General features: G+C 45.5%; 2 protein-coding genes across 3 annotated transcripts in view; both read left to right on the top strand.

The window, feature by feature from the left end:
- Nucleotides 1-3,346, top strand: part of LOC106610795 (glutaminyl-peptide cyclotransferase) — a 31,807-nt gene extending 28,461 nt beyond the window's left edge. Inside the window, exon 8 of the transcript XR_006770938.1 lies at nt 3,305-3,346. The gene's annotated coding sequence lies outside the window, so the exon portion shown is untranslated. The remainder of the gene's footprint in view (nt 1-3,304) is intronic.
- The window catches only part of LOC106610791 (connector enhancer of kinase suppressor of ras 3), a 55,418-nt gene that overhangs the window by 16,099 nt on the left and 19,514 nt on the right, over nt 1-19,805 (top strand). For both annotated transcript variants that reach the window (XM_014210378.2, XM_014210377.2), the window contains exon 2: nt 6,294-6,457. In XM_014210378.2, the coding sequence (XP_014065853.1) occupies nt 6,294-6,457 (164 nt within the window). The remainder of the gene's footprint in view (nt 1-6,293; nt 6,458-19,805) is intronic.

Raw genomic sequence — 19,805 nt, 5'->3', positions numbered from 1 at the left:
CCTCAACAGACTCTCTTTTAAGACTGTTATTTTTATCTTGTTGGAGACCCTGGTTAAAAGTGTAATCTTTGTTCAAGATGTGCCCTGCAAGGCAAAATACACTTTAAAGTCAAGGACCAAACACAAATAGCGTACAGAAACACACCAACAAATCAGATGATGATGATGATGATGATAATCTCACCAAAAGCATATTCAGGACAAGTTTAGACAGTAAACAGGATGGGCCATGATGTCAGAATGAACACTTGGACAGTCCTACCCACACGTTTTCCTTATAGCACTAGGGGGAAAAAGTGATTATAGCTCAAAGAAGCTCAACATACACAGTTGGGGTTAGATGCTCAGTGGGGATGGTACTGTTGTTGTACAACTGCCCCTTTCACAGTGGCCACAGTGTTTTGTATGGGCTTTGTTTTGCTCCTGTGATGGGAAGTCATGCATCAGAGGAAAGCTTAGCACTCTGTCTCTTCTTCTAATTACAGCCCAGGCTTCCCCCAGCCTTTGTGCTGGAATTCCCACAATGGAACTCCTGAGAACAGGGGCCGAATTCCTCCGATTCCCCACAGGTTTGCGGAGCTAAATAAGAAGACGGAGCGTTACAGTGGCCCTGCTATTGTATGCCTTGCAGCTTTCCCACTGTCCAGCCCTGGCAGGGTAGGACCAGGGATAGGATGGGAGGGGATGAGGAGGGGGCAGATGGCCAGAGCCCCCACTGGGAAAACGGAGAGGGGAGGCAGGGGAGAGAGGAGGAGGGCAGGCCTTTTCTTTCGGTGGGAGGTGAAAGAGTGCTCTTTTCCATGTAATCAAACCCCTGAGAACCCAAGCAAGGCCTGCTTGAGTCTATACACTGTGCCTGGTGGCGGATGTGAGACTGGTGTTGAGAGGAGGAGGAGGGGGGAGGGGGGGGGGTGTGAATATGCATGTACCAGTGTGTTCGTATACTGTTGGAAGGAACAGATGTGCAGGTCATCCTAAAGCTGCAGCGCATAATCAATTATGTAGCATTTACCGGTGATCTGATCAAAGTCTGCAGGTCTGCTTCAGAGAAGAAAGATACTTAAAGGTCCAATGCAGCTGCTTTTATTGCAATAAAACATAACATATTTTCTGGGTAACACTTAAGTACCTTACTGTGATTTTGTTTTTAATTAAAATGTTAAAATAAACTAAAATAGCTTCTTAGCAATGAGCAATTTCTCAAGCAAGAATTTTGCTAGGCATGTCTGGGAGTGGTCTGAGTGGGAAGTAGAAATTGTAAAACTAGGTGTTATTGGCAGAGAGGTTTGGAACTCTTATTGGTCTATTTTACCTCCTGGGGATGTCACCAAGCAGGCCAAAGCTCCATCCTGCCAAAACAGGCTGACATTTCAGGTGGTCTTTTCAAAGAGCTTTAATACTAAAAGTGCATTCTTATAATGTTCACAATTTCACAGTATTATTCCAACCTCGTGGAAATATATAGAACACAGGGAAATCATGTTTTTGACTGCACTGGGCCTTTTAAGGACAAGACCTGGATTATCTAATTGCATGATTGCGTGTTCTTCTGTAAAAGCACACTCTAAGGTATTCAAAATGCTCTCATTGTAGCCTACAGTAAATTACCTTACACATGACATCTGCTTCTAAATGTCTTGGAGTACAATACCAGCTTGACTCCATGTTGTGAGGCACTTTTTTTGTCTCTACTTCATTTCCAATGTCATTCCTTGATTTTCCCTGGACTGTCATGTTCTGGCTACTGAGAGGAAACCTGCGGTTTTTAGTGCTTCTGTACAGATGTGAACCAGGAAATGTTAGGATTATCACAGGACTAGCCAGTCCGTTATAGGCAGAGTGGAAAGACTCACTGTTTACATTGCCAAAACCTGTGCTTATAGCCTTAAGTAGGCTGAAGTTCCATGGCCTTCAGTGTGAGCCAGATCCGTTTCTACAGTCCAAACGGAGCCTCTGGCTCTGGGATCTTTGCTTTCCCAGCTGTCCAGAATCCTGTATGTCTGTACGTCAACTCATGTCAAATCTGGACTAAAGCTTTTGTGTTGATAACCTGTTCTACATACATACATACATACATACATACATACATACATACATACATACATACATACATACATACATACATACATACATACATACATACATACAGTGGGGAGAACAAGTATTTGATAACCTGCAAAATCGGCAGTGTTTCCTACTTACAAAGCATGTAGAGGTCTGTAATTTTTATCATAGGTACGCTTCAACTGTGAGACGGAATCTAAAACAAAAATCCAGAAAGTCACATTGTATGATTTTTAAGTAATTAATTTGCATTAATGCTATGATCTTCTCACATTTGAGATATTGCCTCACATGCTGGTCACAAGCAGGACCTACTCTTCTGAAACCAATTGAATCCCTCTACAAACAAACACTTAAGATTTTTGATAACAAACCAAACAGTTAACACCATTGTCATGTCATTTAGAAACATAATTTACTTAGTCTGGATAGCTTTAAACAGTATGTAAGCCTTGTCTTTAAGATCCTGCATGGTCTTGCCCCTCCACCCCTATGCCGGCATATCATGCTCAAGGAAAATATCTCCAGGATAACAAGGGCAGTAACTAGAGGGGATTGCGTTGTCCCTTTTCAACACAGTAAAATCGGTCAATCGGCCTTTTCTGTTAGAGCTACAATATACTGGAATGCAATGCCAATGGACTTGAGAAGCTGCACTGATTATTGTATTTTTAAATTTGAATTGAAAACATGGCTCCAATCTATCCAAACCTGTACACATGAGTTATCTGTGGTTCCTCATACATAAGACAATAGTTGATGATAGTGTAGTTGTTGTTAGAATAATATATTATTGGATGTAATTTATTTATATTTTGTATTGTTTTAGTGTGTATTTCTTTGTGGCTGTGTAATTGTCCTTAGCTGCCCTGGGACTACGGGTGCAAATTAGCTTTCGGCTAACCCCGGCACATTTACATTGGATGTTGCATTATTGTAATATTGATGTTAATTAATGTGCGTTGTCCCTAATGAATGAATGAAAGCATAAGGACAGCAGGACCCCACAGTAACAGCAGGTGCCCGTACATCCAGCCCCCTGCTCCAGAGTGGGTGAGGTAATGACAGACTGCGGGCGTGGAGGTTTGCTAATCATCCCCTATTTTATGAAAATCGATCACTCAAAGTGCTTTGAAACGGAACTTCCTCCTATTATGTTACATTGAAAACACATGTTTATGCTGGACCATTTACTCAATTGGATTGTGCCGTCTCAGCTGGACTCACTAATGTCACTATTACACACACACACACACACACACACACACACACACACACACACACACACACACACACACACACACTCAGACCATAAGCTCCACTTTCTACTGATGTTCAAATGAGGAGAAGCCTGGGTTAATGCATAACATTTTTGTGAGACAGAATTTGTCTTTGTCTTTCTGCATGTTTCTTCACACTCCATCTCAGCTTTGGCATTTAAGTGCGTGTTAAGTTCTGTTTTCAGGATAGCGTTAAAATGTTTGTAAAGCGTTTTAAGCCTGGTTTGGCCTTTTTTGAAGAGCTTTCGCAAACCTTCCCACTTCCACCCCCTTCATCAATCCACTATAGTGTGACACCCACCTCCCTCACTTGTTTTTATGTCCTTAATGGACGTTAATAGTTTCACACACACCCTGTAGCCATTGGTCTACGCTCTATAAACTTTTATCAGGTCTATGTGAGAAGGTGCGTCTTTTCTTCTGCATGTGGCAAGAGTACGGGCCAGAGAGATCATGGTATTGTCCCTTAAGACTCTGGGAGCAAATGTAGCCTGTGGTTCCTATGGGATAAATGCACTACGACTTGTATACCTATTGGGATAATGCATTCTGACTGGGGTACCCATGTTTCCCACTCTCTCCCCAGCGGGATCCTCTCAATTAGTCCCATCGAGGGGACGGGTCCTTGGTCCCCCCCCCCCCCCACACACACAGGCTGTTTTGAAGTGGCAGCTTTTGTTCAAACTCTCCGAATTAGACCGCCAGGCTAGTCAGGTTGGACCCTACCGTGATCTGACCCAGAATTCCAAAGTCAGGACAGTGCTCTGGGAGAGGGATTTGGGGAGGTGTTTGGAAAATGAGAAAAAAACACTTAAACGAATGAAGCAATTTATATAGGTATTGAGGGTGGAAGGGAAGTTCTCTTTTGGGAAGATGTTTTGTTGGTCGACCCAAAGATTTGTAATAAGCCTTGCCACAGTCAGAGCAGGCCTAGTAGCCCAAACTTAGTTTACCTTCCCCTCTCCCCTTAACTCATCCGTAGAGAGATTCCGCGGAAGGATGGCATCGTTCCACAGGAAATGCCTTCTTAACACGCCGAGGGTAATGCAGGAAGGAGAAACCTTAGCCCTGTGTTTCCATTCTCTTGTTTCTCTTTAATCCCATTACCAGCAGCTGGCCCAGTCAGAGGCTGAGGCTGTGTTTGTGTTGGGCTGCGTTCAGTCCCCCTCCGCCTCACAGCGCTTACTGGGTCTCTCTCATACCCTCCTCCACTGGGCCTTTTGAAGTGAGCTCCCTCTGTGCTGCCAAAACTCACTCCATCTTAGGGATTAAGCCCAAATTGCATAAAGTCTGCCCTGGGAATTCTCAAGCCAGGAATGTGAAAAATGTTTAGACAGTAAGTGAACTTGACTGGTTGCATTATGGGTTATAGTTGAGCAGTTTGATGTATTTTGTTGATTTCACTGAGATTTCTCTGCAGAAGCCTTGCAGACTTTTTAGCGTTTTGAGGTTTTATAAGAGGTCGTTAAAAAGGAACTTCAATGTAAAAAGCACAGTTAATGGACTGTTAGAGATTCTTCTGCAGATTTGTAGTATTTTGTGAAAGACTTGGCTGTTCCATGTTGGTGGGTTTGAATGTAGGCCCGTGTGTGTGTGTGTGTGTGTGTGAGAGAGAGAGATGGGGACAGTCACAGAGACGTATGCTACTCTTACTGCAACCCAGTAGACGTATGATTGGTACAGCAGTCTCTGTGGTGTGTCCTGGGAGCCCCTGGCTCTCTGCTCTGCAGGCCAGACGAATTAACAGTCTGCTCTGGTATCTGCAACTGGATATCCTGCAGCACTAAGCCATTCACCACGCTGACACACACACACACACACACGTTGCCGCAGCAACACCACACACACACATTGAATGCCACACAGGTGTGAAAATGAGGTACCATTTATAAAGAAGGCTCCTTACCACAGAACATACCCCCATCTGCATACACATAATGCTCAACATAGTGTATTCATATATATGGAGTGTCGTTAATATGGCTGCAGTTTAGACTGGAAAGAATGTACGAAACCAAAGCTCTTTCCTTGAATATTTGTCAACGGAGAAATGGATGGGTTTTGGATGGCCATACTCACAGCGTGTGTGTGTGTGTGTGTGTGTGTGTGTGTGTGTGTGCATCTGTCAGGATCAGGGGGGTTGTGCAGCTGACGGGCCATTCAGAGGGCCAGGGCTCAGGGCCATAGCTCTGCAGCTGCCCCCTCTCTGTGCCCTCATTGATGGACTAGATGGTGTTTACTCCCCACCCCCCAAATGGTTTATTGTGAACAAGAAGCATTTGTGTTTGGCTCTCTTAGGATACTTTTTTTTGCAGTTGTCTTGTCGAAAGCACTGCATGTTACCCACAGACTTCTGCTAATGGGGCTTTAAAATATAAAAATTGCATTGGACCAATTCATCCAGCTTAGCCCTTAGTAGGTGTGAGTGTAATGTAGAACAAATTGCCTTTCCTTGAGTGGGCAGAGTGGCTGCTATTGCGATAGTTAACTCATCCAACAGTGTGGGGGATTTAAAAAGCAGCTAAGAGACATCCCCCAACTGTAATCGGACAAAGAGCCGCCCATTGTTCAACTGTCCCAAAAGACTTAGGAGCGGTTTAACCGTTCTTCTGTTTATGGTGTGTTTATCTTGGGGCTAGATCTGTTGCACCTGTTTCTCTCTCTGCTATTGGTCCGCCCGTATGTCGTCAGGTGTCGGGTCCGTTATTAGAACTGGGCTTGTGTCAAGACAGGTGGAGACCGACTTCCACGCATCCTGTTGCGTCCTTTAGGAGATTCATGTGCTGCGTCTCTTCTGTGGGTAGGCCTCTGTATCACTGTTAGAGGCCTGCATAAAAAACCACAGCTTTTACTGTTGTTTCATGTTATCACATAAAGGTATTTCTTATCGGTGCTCTTTGTCTCAAGGTACTGACACTCGTTTCTCTCCTTCCCCCTCTCTGTGTCCAGGCTTGGATGACAGCCTGCAGCAGTATGTGCCTAACTTTGAGCGGGAGAAGATCAGCGGGGAGCAGCTGCTGAAGATCTCCCATCAGGACCTGGAGGAGCTGGGTGTGGCCCGCATCGGACACCAGGAGCTGGTGCTGGAGGCCGTCGACCTGCTCTGTGCTCTGGTACGTACACGGTGCTCACATCTCGATTTCCCCCCCGCAGGTCAATATTAGCATGACAGCTCATGAAAGCCCTTGTGTGAAAAAGGGATGATGGGACCAGGAGCTTGCTGGTTGTTCAGTGAGAATCTCTGGAGATGGAGCTGTCATCGGCCCTGCTGTCCCCTCTTTCGCTCTCTCGGTGCCAGTGTGTGTGTGTTTGAAATAGGCCCAGATTGTAGTTGGCAACCAGTGGTGCAGAATCTCTTGTTTCCCACACAACTCAGTAGGGTGTAGAACACTGCTCCAGGACATTAGAGTAGGAAAAGCTGTATTTCAGTCCAGATGGAGGGAAACCAGGCTTTTTAATCAGGCTCTATAGGCTCCAGGTCTGGTGGTTAGATTTGAGCTGGTGATTAGTAGTGGTCAGATGGGGAATCACATCACTTAGACATCACAGGACATGAAGGGGATGAAGAGAAGAAAGGGGTTATTGTGCTCTTTCTTTAGCTATATCTCTTCTGTTTCTCTCACACACACACACACACACACACACACACACACACACACACACACACACACACACACAACCAGAGAGAGGGGGTGAAATGTCAGGTCAGCTGTTGAATTCCCAGTGCACTCCTGGCCTCAGCCTTGTCTCTCACCCCAGTGGCTCATGGGAACGCTGATACGGCCTTCTAGCCTGGCGTCCGGCCATCCATCAAAAGAGCTGCCAGGAGAAGAGTTATGGTCAACACCACTCTCTTAAAGCTCAGAGGGAGAGGGAGAGGTGCTCCTAAAACATTCACCAAGATCAGTCTGAAACAGAACCAGGTTTTCAACCAGGTGGGATTGATTTGGGTTTTTATCGTTTCCTGTGTCAGCCCAGATTGCGGTCTTAAGTTTTGATCAGTGTCAGCGTTTTATTTTTGTGAAATCCTTGTGCCCCTTTAAAATGGCTCGCACTACTGATTTTCCCTCTATCAAGTTCCTTAAAGGAGCATTTCCATTCAGATTTTATCCTGCAATGCTCCCTGATCTTGTATTTATTCTACTTTAAGAAAACTTTAAGCAGTAGACCAACAGGTCACTTTACCCAAACAGATCTAATTTAGCTGGCACTGCTAAATACCCACCACCTAAATGCCAGAGGAGCCTGGTGTTGTCTGGTTAGACATGAGTGGTGTTCGTGCCCATGTCATCTGATCCTGGTTAGTTTGCTTCTGATGTATAAGGTTGAGATTCAGATGTGGAGAGCGACACACAGATTAACCCCAGCATGATAGCTGCCAGTCTAAGCACCCTGAGTCTATGTTCAGCTGTGGGATCCTGGGATTGTCCGAGGTTGGAGACGGACCTCTGAAGCCTGTTGTTCCTTGATTAATCATCTCTAGGGAATATTCATTGGGAAGTATTGTTGGATAGTGTCTGAGCATCCCTCTCTGGAGCAGAGATGGTGATAACAGCTTGAAGAGATAAGACCCTAGGCGGTTACTGTGATCATTGGGAACGGACACATGGAAATGCTTTTTACTGGGGTAGAGGGTAATGCTTATGCTATGATGAATCTGTGTCATACCGTACATCCTTCAGTCCAGCCAGTGTTGGGGAAGCTACTCTGAAAATGTAGTTTTCCAAGCTACCAATTACTTCACACTGGAAGAAGTTAGGCTACACTAAAGCTACCCTTAACAAAAATATAGCTTACTTAACTGAAGTTACTTATAAATGTAACTAAGTACTTTTTCTATCTAAATCTGAAATGTCATAAACTACAAATTGCAAGAACAGATCACTCTGGAGTCAGATGTTAAACAGAATGTGTAATTTAGCCTATTAAACATAACAAGTGAGAATTGGGCACGTAGTGTTTGACGTGAGAATTGGGCCGATCTGATGCTGGAAAATAAAGGACACTCTTGCCTACTTCACCCATATTTTATTTTTGCTAAAAAAAGTGGTGTAGTTCCAATAGTCAGCTACACCACAACATGGCAACACTACCAATATTTGAATATAGTTCAACCACCACCAAGCTACTGCAAAATGTAATTACATTTGAACTAAATGTAGTTCACTAATCCCCAACACTGAGTCCAGTATCCCTTACTCTATGCTCAGGGTAATTGTGCCCAGATTTCTGCTCACCCCCAGAGCCAGCAATTTAGTGAGGCCTCTTTGTTTTCTCTTGATGAGCTTCATAAATTTAACCCGTATTCCCTCGTGTTTCCCCAGCATGTGTTTGTTATGGTTAACAAATCTTCCCCCAGTCCAGAGCCTTTGTTATTTCTCAAAATAACTTGAGTCTGTTAGGAGAGGATGACTATGTTATGTCATTCAGACAGAGGATGACTATGTTATGTCATTCAGACAGAGGATCAGAGAGGATGTTTAGACGTACTCGTTTCCCCCACTAGTGACCCTGGGTTTGGAATGCCGGGCCAGCAGTGGCATGGAAACGCTCCTCGCACCCCTGATTGAGGAACCATGGGTAAACAAGCTGGTCGTGATGGTCTGCTGTTGCTCCTCTTATTAACAGGGGCCTCTGTCTCACTGGCCCCGCGGGAGGAAGACACACCCTCGTTTCAATTAACTTCAACTGGGGAGAGGTCACGGTTTATGAGTGGAACAACCAGCTGTCAAATGCCAGACCCCTCTCGCTGTGGGGTCAAACAGTCCATCTCTTCTCTTTGTGGTCACACAGCAGTCCTTTCACAGTAGACAGGATATCCCCTGTACTGGTCATGGAGCCACATGGTAGATGGTCATGAGATGGTCTGAACCTTCTCTGCTGTTGAATGCTTTTAGAAGCATGTTCTTACATCAGAGTTGTGTATCTGTTCATCGTCTTGTAAATGACTAGAACCTTCTATCACACGTGTCTTAACTTGGCTCTCGAGTCCCTTTCCCTCAGCAGAATGTTAGACTGGCTGACTTAATGTAGCCCTTCGGAACCACTCAGATTACAGCTCACACCAGACAGAAGTCATCTGAGCAAACTGGTCTCTGGAGACAGAGGAAGAACATGAATTATTCAAACTGGGACTCTCAGAAACATAATGACTTCTGCAGAGATCCATCTTGAAACCCAACACCTCTGTTTTTCCTTTGGAACCCCAGCGGCCTGCTCATAGGAGAAGAGCCCCCCCCCCCCTATTGTCTCCCAGAGCCATGGAATATATATTAAAGGTGCAGTGGCTAAGTAGTGCGGTGGAAACTGCTGTGTGGTGTTTTACTGTCCACTGTGGACCTGTCCCTTCGAGGAGCGTACCAGACTCTCTCTTCAGGAGCAGGAAACAGATGTGGCCCCCACCTGGCTGATTGACGGGTGTGGGGGAATGCCCATCTTGGGCCGTGTTCCTGCCCGTGATCCTCTGGTGGTGTCAGGTGATGCGTACCGTTGGGCCCCTGCGGTGAGGGGCAGGAAGAACCTGTTGTGTTGGGCCTCCTCAGGTCTCCTGTGAACACTTCTCCATGTCTGTCAGGATACAGGGCCTATCTGGAGGCCCGAGCAGATCCTATTCACAACAGTCACTTCTCTGCTTTCTCGACGGTAGCTAAGCAGTGCCCTTAATAAGACGGATTAAAATGGAGTGAATTGGATTTGATACGCACATTATTCACCTGGTCACTGTTCCTATTAGTTGCTACAGCTATGTGAAGGGGAGGTATTGAACTTCTGCATAGCAGTCCGAGCTGGTGTTTCTGTGTGTGATTGGCCCGCTAATGACAAAGCCAGAGGTGCTGTTTGATCTTAACTCGCTCTCTACAGCTTAGTGTCAAAGTCTCACTATTTCTGTTTTGGTTCAACACAGTTGCGGTGTGTCTTCATGATCCGTGTGGGCTTTTAGAGATATTTAGATGCATCTTTTCTCCATTTCTTCTCCTGGTATAAATCTGCCTAAAGTTCATGAAGTTTCCATATTGACCTAAGGCTCTGCGTGTCTCAGTGGACCTCTGAAAGAGCAATTTGGATACTGAGATGTGGTAAATTTTGACGTGTTATGAGTTTGCACATATGGCTGTTTTTCCTAGCCACTCTGCTTCTACATCTGAATTGCTTGTTGTTTGGCTGGGTTTCTGTATAGCACTTTGACATCTGCTGATGTAAAAAAAAAATACATTTGATTGATTGCTACCTCAACCCCATGCAGCTCGATAGGGATGACTCTAGGATGAGGTAAGTAATATGTAATCTGTTCCTGAGTAAATGCTCCTGATATAAAACGGCAGCTGAGTGGAGTTAGCTGCTGATTACTTGCAGGTTTCCTCAGTGTGGAGCTGGGCCGAGCGAGTGCAGGCTATTTTCTTCTCTTTAGCATATTTAGCCATTACCGTGCCAGTCAGGCTGAGGCTGGCGTGGATGCAACACCCTGTGAGCCATCTTACGTTTCTTTCTTTTTTTTGGGGGGGGGGGGACTTGGCCAGACTAAAATGTAGAAGTGTTTTTAATGCAGCGCTACACTAACCAGAACAAGCAGCTGACTGAAGTCATGATGAATGTAGCCGCTGTGATGTTTGATAAGAGCATTGCAGTCTGAACACAACTAGAGTCTGTGTTAAGGCAAGGGCTGTATTACCAAACTGCACACAGGGCACGTGACCCCCCCAAGGCGCCCCCTTCCCCTCGGATATACGGCTCCCTCGGGAACAGACCCTGACCTCAGTGATCTGCGTGAAGAGGTGGAGGAAGGCAGGAGGGCTTCCTTCTGAGGAGTAGGCGGCGATCGAATAAACCCCCACTCCCCTAAATTCTGCTCGCAAACATGCTATCTTTGGACAATAAAAATGGATGAGTTATTGAGAAGATTAAACTACCAACGGGACATTAAAAACGGTAACATTGTATGCTTCACGGAGTCGTGGCTGAACGACGACAATATCAACATACAGCTGGCTGGTTATACGATGTACCGGCAGGATAGAACAGTGGCGTCTGGTAAGACAAGGGGCGGCGGTCTATGTATTTTTGTAAACAACAGCTGGTGCACGATATCTAAGGAAGTCTCAAGCCATTGCTCTCCTGCGGTAGAGTTTCTCATGATAAGCTGCAGACCACATTACCTACCGAGAGAGTTTATCTATATTCTTTGTAGCTGTTGACATACCACCACAGTGAGAGACTGGCACTAAGACAGCATTGAATGAGCTGTATTCCGCCATAAGCAAACAAGAAAAATCTCACCCAGAGGCGGCGCTCCTGGTAGCCGGGGACTTTAATGCAGGGAAACTTAAATCAGTTTTACCTCATTTCTATCAACATGTTAAATGTGCAACCAGAGGGAAAATAACTCTGGACCACCTATACTCCACACACAGAGATGCATACAAAGCTCTCCCTCAAATCAAATGTATTTATATAGCCCTTCTTACATCAGCTGATATCTCAAAGTACTGTACAGAAACCCAGCCTAAAACCCCAAACAGCAAGCAATGCAGGTGTAGAAGCACGGTGGCTAGGGAAAAACTCCCTAGAAAGGCCAAAACCTAGGAAGAAACCTAGAGAGGAACGAGGCTATGAGGGGTGGCCAGTCCTCTTCTGGCTGTGCCGGGTGGAGATTATAACAGCACATGGCTAAGATGTTCAAATGTTCATAAATGACCAGCATGGTCAAATAATAATAATCATAGTAGTTGTCGAGGGTGCAACAAGTCAGTAACACAAGAGTAAGTGTCAGTTGGCTTTTTCATAGCTGATCTTTGAGAGTATCTCTATCGCTCCTGCTGTCTCTAGAGAGTTGAAAACAGCAGGTCTGGGACAGGTAGCACGTCCGGTGAACAGGTCAGGGTTCCAGCAGGTCTGGGACAGCAGGTCTGGGACAGGTAGCATGTCCGGTGAACAGGTCAGGGTTCCATAGCTGCAGGCAGAACAGTTGGAACTGGAGCAGCAGCACGGCCAGGTGAACTGGGGACAGCAAGGAGTCATCAAGCCACGTAGTCCTGAGGCATGGTTCTAGGGCTCAGGTCCTCCAAGAGAGAGAAAGAAAGAAAGAAAGAGAGAATTGGAGAGAGCATATTTAAATTCACACAGGACACCGGAAAAGACAAGAGAAATACTCCAGATGTGACAGACTGACCCTAGCCCCCCGACACAAACTACTGCAGCATAAATACTGGAGGCTGAGACAGGAGGGGTCAGGAGACACTGTGGCCCCATCTGATGAAACCCCCGGATAGGGCCAAACAGGTAGGATATAACCCCACCCACTTTGCCAAAGCACAGCCTCCACACCACTGGAGGGATATCTCCAACCACCAACATACCATCCCGGGACAAGGCCGAGTATAGCCCACAAAGATCTCCGCCACGGCACAACCCAAGGGGTGCCGCCAACCCAGACAGGAAGACCACGTCAGTGACTCAACCCACTCAAGTGACGCACCCCTCCCAGGGATGGCATGGAAGAACACCAGTAAGCCAGTGACTCAGCCCCCGTCATAGGGGTAGAGGCAGAGAATCCCAGTGGAAAGAGGGGAAACCGGCCAGGCAGCGACAGCAAGGGCGGATCGTTGCTCCAGCCTTTCCGTTCACCTTCACACCCCTGGGCCAGACTACACTTAATCATAGGACCTACTGAAGAGATGAGTCTTCAGTGAAGACTTAAAGGTTGAGACTGAGTCTGCGTCTCTCACATGGGTAGGCAGACTATTCCATAAAAATGGAGCTCTATAGGAGAAAGCCCTGCCTCCAGCTGTTTGCTTAGAAATTCTAGGAACAATTAGGAGGCCCACGTCTTGTGACCGTAGCGTACGTTTAGGTATGTACGGCAGGACCAAATCGGAAAGATAGGTAGGAGCAAGCCCATGTAATGCTTTGTAGGTTAGCAGTTAAAACCTTGAAATCAGCCCTTGCCTTAACAGGAAGCCAGCGTAGGGAGGCTAGCACTGGAGTAATATGATCACATTTTTTGGTTCTAGTCAGGATTCTAGCAGCCGTATTTAGCACTAACTGAAGTTTATTTAGTGCTTTATCCGGGTAGCCGGAAAGTAGAGCATTGCAGTAGTCCAACCTAGAAGTAACAAAGGCATGGATAAATTTTTCTGCGTCATTTTTGGACAGAAAGTTTCTGATTTTTGCAATGTTACGTAGATGGAAAAAAGCTGTCCTTGAAACAGTCTTGATATGTTTGTAAGTTGCTCTGGATAAGAGCGTCTGCTAAATGACTTAAATGTAAATGTAAATATGTTCTTCAAAAGAGAGATCAGGGTCCAGAGTAACGCCGAGGTCCTTCAGTTTTATTTGAGACGACTGTACAACCATCCAGATTAATTGTCAGATTCAACAGAAGATCTCTTTGTTTCTTGGGACCTAGAACAAGCATCTCTGTTTTGTCCGAGTTTAAAAGTAGAAAGTTTGCAGCCATCCACTTCCTTATGTCTGAGACACAGGCTTCTAGCGAGGGCAATTTTGGGGCTTCACCATGTTTCATTGAAATGTACAGCTGTGTGTCATCCGCATAGCAGTGAAATTTAACATTATGTTTTCGAATGACATCCCCAAGAGGTAAAATATATAGTGAAAACAATAGTGGTCCTAAAACGGAACCTTGAGGAACACCGAAATTTACAGTTGATTTGTCAGAGAACAAACCATTCAGAGACAAACTGATATCTTTCCGACAGATAAGACCTAAACCAGGCCAGAACTTGTCCATGTAGACCAATTTGGGTTTCCAATCTCTCCAAAAGAATGTGGTGATCAATGGTATCAAAGGCAGCACTAAGATCTAGGAGCACAAGGAAAGACGCAGAGCCTCGGTCTGACATCATTAAAAGGTAATTTACCACCTTCACAAGTGCAGTCTCAGTGCTATGATGGGGTCTAAAACCAGACTGAAGCGTTTCGTATACATTGTTTGTCTTCAGGAAGGCAGTGAGTTGCTGCGCAACAGCTTTTTCTAACGTTTTTGAGAGGAATGGAAGATTCGAAATCGGCCGATTTAAATTTTTTTAAATCATTTCTGGGTCAAGATTTGGCTTTTTCAAGAGAGGCTTTATTACTGCCACTTTCAGTGAGTTTGGTACACATCCGGTGGATAGAGAGCTGTTTATTATGTTCAACATAGGAGGGCCAAGCACAGAAAGCAGCTCTTTCAGTAGTTTAGTTGGAATAGGGTCCAGTATGCAGCTTGAAGGTTTAGAGGCCATGATTATTTTCATCATTGTGTCAAGAGATATATTACTGAAACACTTTAGTGTCTCCCTTGATCCTAGGTCCTGGCAGGGTTGTGCAGACTCAGGACAACGGAGCTTTGGAGGAATACGCAGATTTAAAGAGGAGTTCGTAATTTGCTTTCTGATGATCATGATCTTTTCCTCAAAGAAGTTCATGAATTCATTACTGCTGAAGTGAGAGCCATCCTCTCTTGGGGAATGCTGCTTTTTAGTTAACTTTGCGACAGTATCAAAAATAAATTTCGGATTGTTCTTATTTTCCTCAATTAAGTTGGAAAAATAGGCTGATCGAGCAGCACTGAGGGCTCTTCGATACTGCACGGTACTGTCTTTCCAAGCTAGTCGGAAGACTTCCAGTTTGGTGTGGCGCCATTTCCGTTCCAATTTTCTGGAAGCTTGCTTCAGAGCTCGTGTATTTTCTGTATACCAGGGAGCTAGTTTCTTATGACAAATGTTTTTCGTTTTTAGGGGTGCAACTGCATCTAGGGTATTGCGCAAGGTTAAATTGAGTTCCTCGGTTAGGTGGTTAACTGATTTTTGTCCTCTGACGTCCTTGGGTAGGCATAGGGAGTCTGGAAGGGCATCAAGGAATCTTTGGGTTGTCTGAGAATTTATAGCACGACTTTTAATGCTTCTTGGTTGGGGTCTGAGCAGATTATTTGTTGCGATTGCAAATGTAATAAAATGGTGGTCCGATAGTCCAGGATTATGAGGAAAAACATTAAGATCCACAACATTTATTCCATGGGACAAAACTAGGTCCAGAGTATGACTGTGGCAGTGAGTAGGTCCAGAGACATGTTGGACAAAACCCACTGAGTCGATGATGGCTCCGAAAGCCTTTTGGAGTGGGTCTGTGGACTTTTCCATGTGAATATTAAAGTCACCAAAAATTAGAATATTATCTGCGATAACTACAAGGTCCGATAGGAATTCAGGGAACTCAGTGAGGAACGCTGTATATGGCCATGGAGGCCTGTAAACAGTAGCTTTAAAAAGTGATTGAGTAGGCTGCATAGATTTCATGACTAGAAGCTCAAAAGACGAAAACGTCTGGGTTTTTTTTGTAAATTGAAATTTGCTATCGTAAATGTTAGCAACACCTCCGCCTTTGCGGGATGCTTGGGGGATATGGTCACTAGTGTAACCAGGGGGTGAGGCCTCATTTAACACAGTAAATTCATCAGGCTTAAGCCATGTTTCAGTCAGGCCAATCACATCAAGATTATGATCAGTGATTAGTTCATTGACTATAACTGCCTTTTGAAGTGAGGGATCTAACATTAAGTAGTCCTATTTTGAGATGTGAGGTATCACAATCTCTTTCAATAATGGCAGGGATGGAGGAGGTCTTTATACTAGTGAGATTGCTAAGGCGAACACCGCCATCTTTAATTTTGCCCAACCTTGGTCGAGGCACAGACACGGTCTCAATGGGGATAGCTGAGCTGACTACACTGACTGTGCTAGTGGCAGACTCCATTAAGCTGGCAGGCTGGCTAACAGCCTGCTGCCTGGCCTGCACCCTATTTCATTGTGGAGCTAGAGGAGTTAGAGCCCTGTCTATGTTCGTAGATAAGATGAGAGCACCCCTCCAGCTAGGATGGAGTCCGTCACTCCTCAACAGGCCAGGCTTGGTCCTATTTGTGGGTGAGTCCCAGAAAGAGGGCCAATTATCTACAAATTCTATCTTTTGGGAGGGGCAGAAAACAGATTTCAACCAGCGATTGAGTTGTGAGACTCTGCTGTAGAGCTCATCACTCCCCCTAACTGGGAGGGGGCCAGAGACAATTAATCGATGCCGACACATCTTTCTAGCTGATTTACACGCTGAAGCTATGTTGCGCTTGGTGACCTCTGACTGTTTCATCCTAACATCGTTGGTGCCGACGTGGATAACAATATCTCTATACTCTCTACACTCGCCAGTTTTAGCTTTAGCCAGCACCGTCTTTAGATTAGCCTTAACGTCGGTAGCCCTGCCCCCTGGTAAACAGTGTATGATCGCCGGATGATTCGTTTTAAGTCTAATACTGCGGGTAATGGAGTCGCCAATGACTAGGGTTTTCAATTTGTCAGAGCTAATGGTGAGAGGCTTCGGCGTCTCAGACCCCATAACGGGAGGAACAGAGACCAGAGAAGTCTCGGCCTCTGACTCCGACTCGCTTAATGGGGAGAACTGGTTGAAAGTTTCTGTCGGCTGAATAAGCGATGCCGGTTGAGCATTCCTACAGCGTTTCCCTCCAGAAGCCATGAGAAAGTTGTCCGGCTGCGGGGACCGTGCGAGGGGGTTTATACTAACGTTACTATCTGTACTTACTGGTGGCACAGACGCTGTTTCATCCTTTCCTACACTGAAATTACCCTTGCCTAACGATTGCGTCTGAAGCTGGGCTTGCAGCACAGCTATCCTCGCCGTAAGGCGATCGTTTTCCTGTATATTATAAGTACAACGACTGCAATTAGAAGGCATCATGTTAATGTTACTTAGCTTCGGCTGTTTGAAGTCCTGACGAACCATGTCCAGATAAAACCTCCGGGGTGAAAAAGTTGAATGAAAAAAGTTGAGTGAGGGGAAAAACAAAAAATATACGTTAATGAAAAAGTAAAAACCGTGAAGTAGTCGGGTAGCAAAGTAAGATTGGCAACAAAACGCACAGCAGCACGTAAACAAGTCTGCAAGTTGTGACCGGAAACAGGAAGCAGTGAACAGAGTCTCGCCCTCCATTTGGCAAATCTGACCATAATTCTATCCTCCTGATTCCTGCTTACAAGCAAAAAATTAAAGCAGGAAGCACCAGTGACTAGATCAATAAAAAAGTGGTCAGATGAAGCAGATGCTAAACTACAGGACTGTTTTGCTAGTACAGACTGGAAAATGTTCCGCGATTCCTCCAATGGCATTGAGGAGTACACCACATCTGTCGTTGGCTTCAATGACAATAAGTGCATCAATGACGTCATCCCCACAGTGACCGTACGTACATACCCCAACCAGAAACCGTAGATTACAGGCAGCATCTGCACTGAGCTAAAGGCTAGAGCTGCCGCTTTCAAGGAGTGGGACTCTAACCCGGAAGCTTGTAAGAAATCCCTCTATGCCCTCTGACGAACCATCAAACAGGCAAAGCATCAATACAGGACCAGCTGTACCGGAAGACTGTGTGATCACGCTCTCCGCAGCCGATGTGAGTAAGACCTTTAGACAGGTCAACATTCACAAGGCCGCAGGGCCAGACGGATTACCAGGACGTGTACTGCAAGCATGCGCTGACCAACTAGCAAGTGTCTTCACTGACATTTTCAACCTCTCCCTGTCCGAGTCTGTAATACCAACATGTTTTAAGCAGACCACCATAGTGCCTGTTCCCAAGAACACGAAGGTAACCTGCCTAAATGACTACCGACCCGTAGCACTCACATCTGTAGCAATGAAGTGCTTTGAAAGGCTGGTCATGGCTCACATCAACACCATTATCCCAGAAACCCTAGACCCACTCCAATTTGCATACCGCCCCAACAGATCCACAGATGATGCAGTCTCTATTGCACTCCACACTGCCCTTTCCCACCTAGACAAAAGGAACACCTATGTGAGAATACTATTAATTGACTACAGCTCAGCGTTCAACACCATAGTGCACTCAAAGCTCATCAATAAGCTAAGGACCCTGGGACTGAACACCTCCCTCTGCAACTAAATGCATGCTTTTCAACCGTTCGCTGCCCTCACCCGCCAGACTAGCATCACTACTCTGGACGGTTCTGACTTAGAATATGTGGACAACTACAAATACCTAGGTGTCTGGCTAGACTGTAAACTCTCGTTCCAGACTCATATTAAACATCTCCAATCCAAAATTAAATCTAGAATCGGCTTTCTATTCCGCAACAAAGCTTCCTTCACTCACGTCGCCAATCATACCCTAGTAAAACTGACTATCCTACCGATCCTCGACTTTGGCGATGTCATTTACAAAATAGCCTCCATCACTCAGACTACATCCAGTTTGCTGAGTAATCACAGTGCCATCCGTTTTGTCACCAAAGCCCCATATACCACCCACCACTGCGACCTGTATGCTCTAATCGGCTGGCCCTCGCTACATATTTGTAACCAGACCCACTGGCTCCAGGTCATCTATAAGTCTCTGCTAGGTAAAGCTCCACCTTATCTCAGCTCACTTGTCAGGATAACAACACCCACCCGTCGCACGCGCTCCAGCAGGTATATCTCACTGGTCATCCCCAAAGCCAACACTTCCTTTGGCCGCCTTTCCTTCCAGTTCTCTGCTACCAATGACTGGAACGAATTGCAAAAATCGCTGAGGCTGGAGACTTATATTTCCCTCACTAACTTTAAACATCAGCTATCCAAGCAGCTAACCGATCGCTGCAGCTGTACATAGCCCATCTGTAAATAGCCCATCCAATCTACCTATCTCATCCCCATATTGTTTTTATTTACTTTTCTGCTCTTTTGCACACCAGTATTTCTACTTGCACATCTATCACTCCAGTATTAATTTGCTAAATTGTAATTACTTGCTACTAGGGCCTATTTATTGCCTTACCTCCTCATGCCATTTGCACACACTGTATATAGACTTTCTTTTTTTCTATTGTGTTATTGACTGTACGTTTATTCCATGTGTAACTCTGTGTTGTTGTTTGTGTCTCACTGCTTTGCTTTATCTTGGCCAGGTCGCAGTTGTAAATGAGAACTTGTTCTCAACTGGCCTACCTGGTTAAATAAAGGTGAAATAAAATAAAAATAAAAAACAGGATCCTGGACTTACCAGGTGGTAAGGGTAGGTAACAACACATCCGCCACGCTGATCCTCAACACAGGGGCCCCTCAAGGGTGCGTGCTCAGCCCCCTCCTGTACTCCCTGTTCACTCATGACTGCACGGCCAGGCACGACTCCAACACCATCATTACATTTGCTAATGACACAACAGTGGTAGGCCTGATCAACGACAACAACGAGACAGCCTATAGGGAGGAGGTCAGAGACTTAGCCGTGTGGTGCCAGGATAACAACCTCTCCCTCAACGTGATCAAGACAAAGGAGATGATTGTGGACTACAGGAAAAAGAGGACAGAGCACGGCTCCATTCTCATCAACGGGGCTGCAGTGGAGCAGGTTGAGAGCTTCAAGTTCCTTGGTGTCCACATCATCAACAAACTAACATG

Source organism: Salmo salar, chromosome ssa09, assembly GCF_905237065.1.
Source record: "Salmo salar chromosome ssa09, Ssal_v3.1, whole genome shotgun sequence".
NCBI lineage: Eukaryota > Metazoa > Chordata > Actinopteri > Salmoniformes > Salmonidae > Salmo > Salmo salar.
This window is presented reverse-complemented; position numbering and strand designations above follow the sequence as displayed.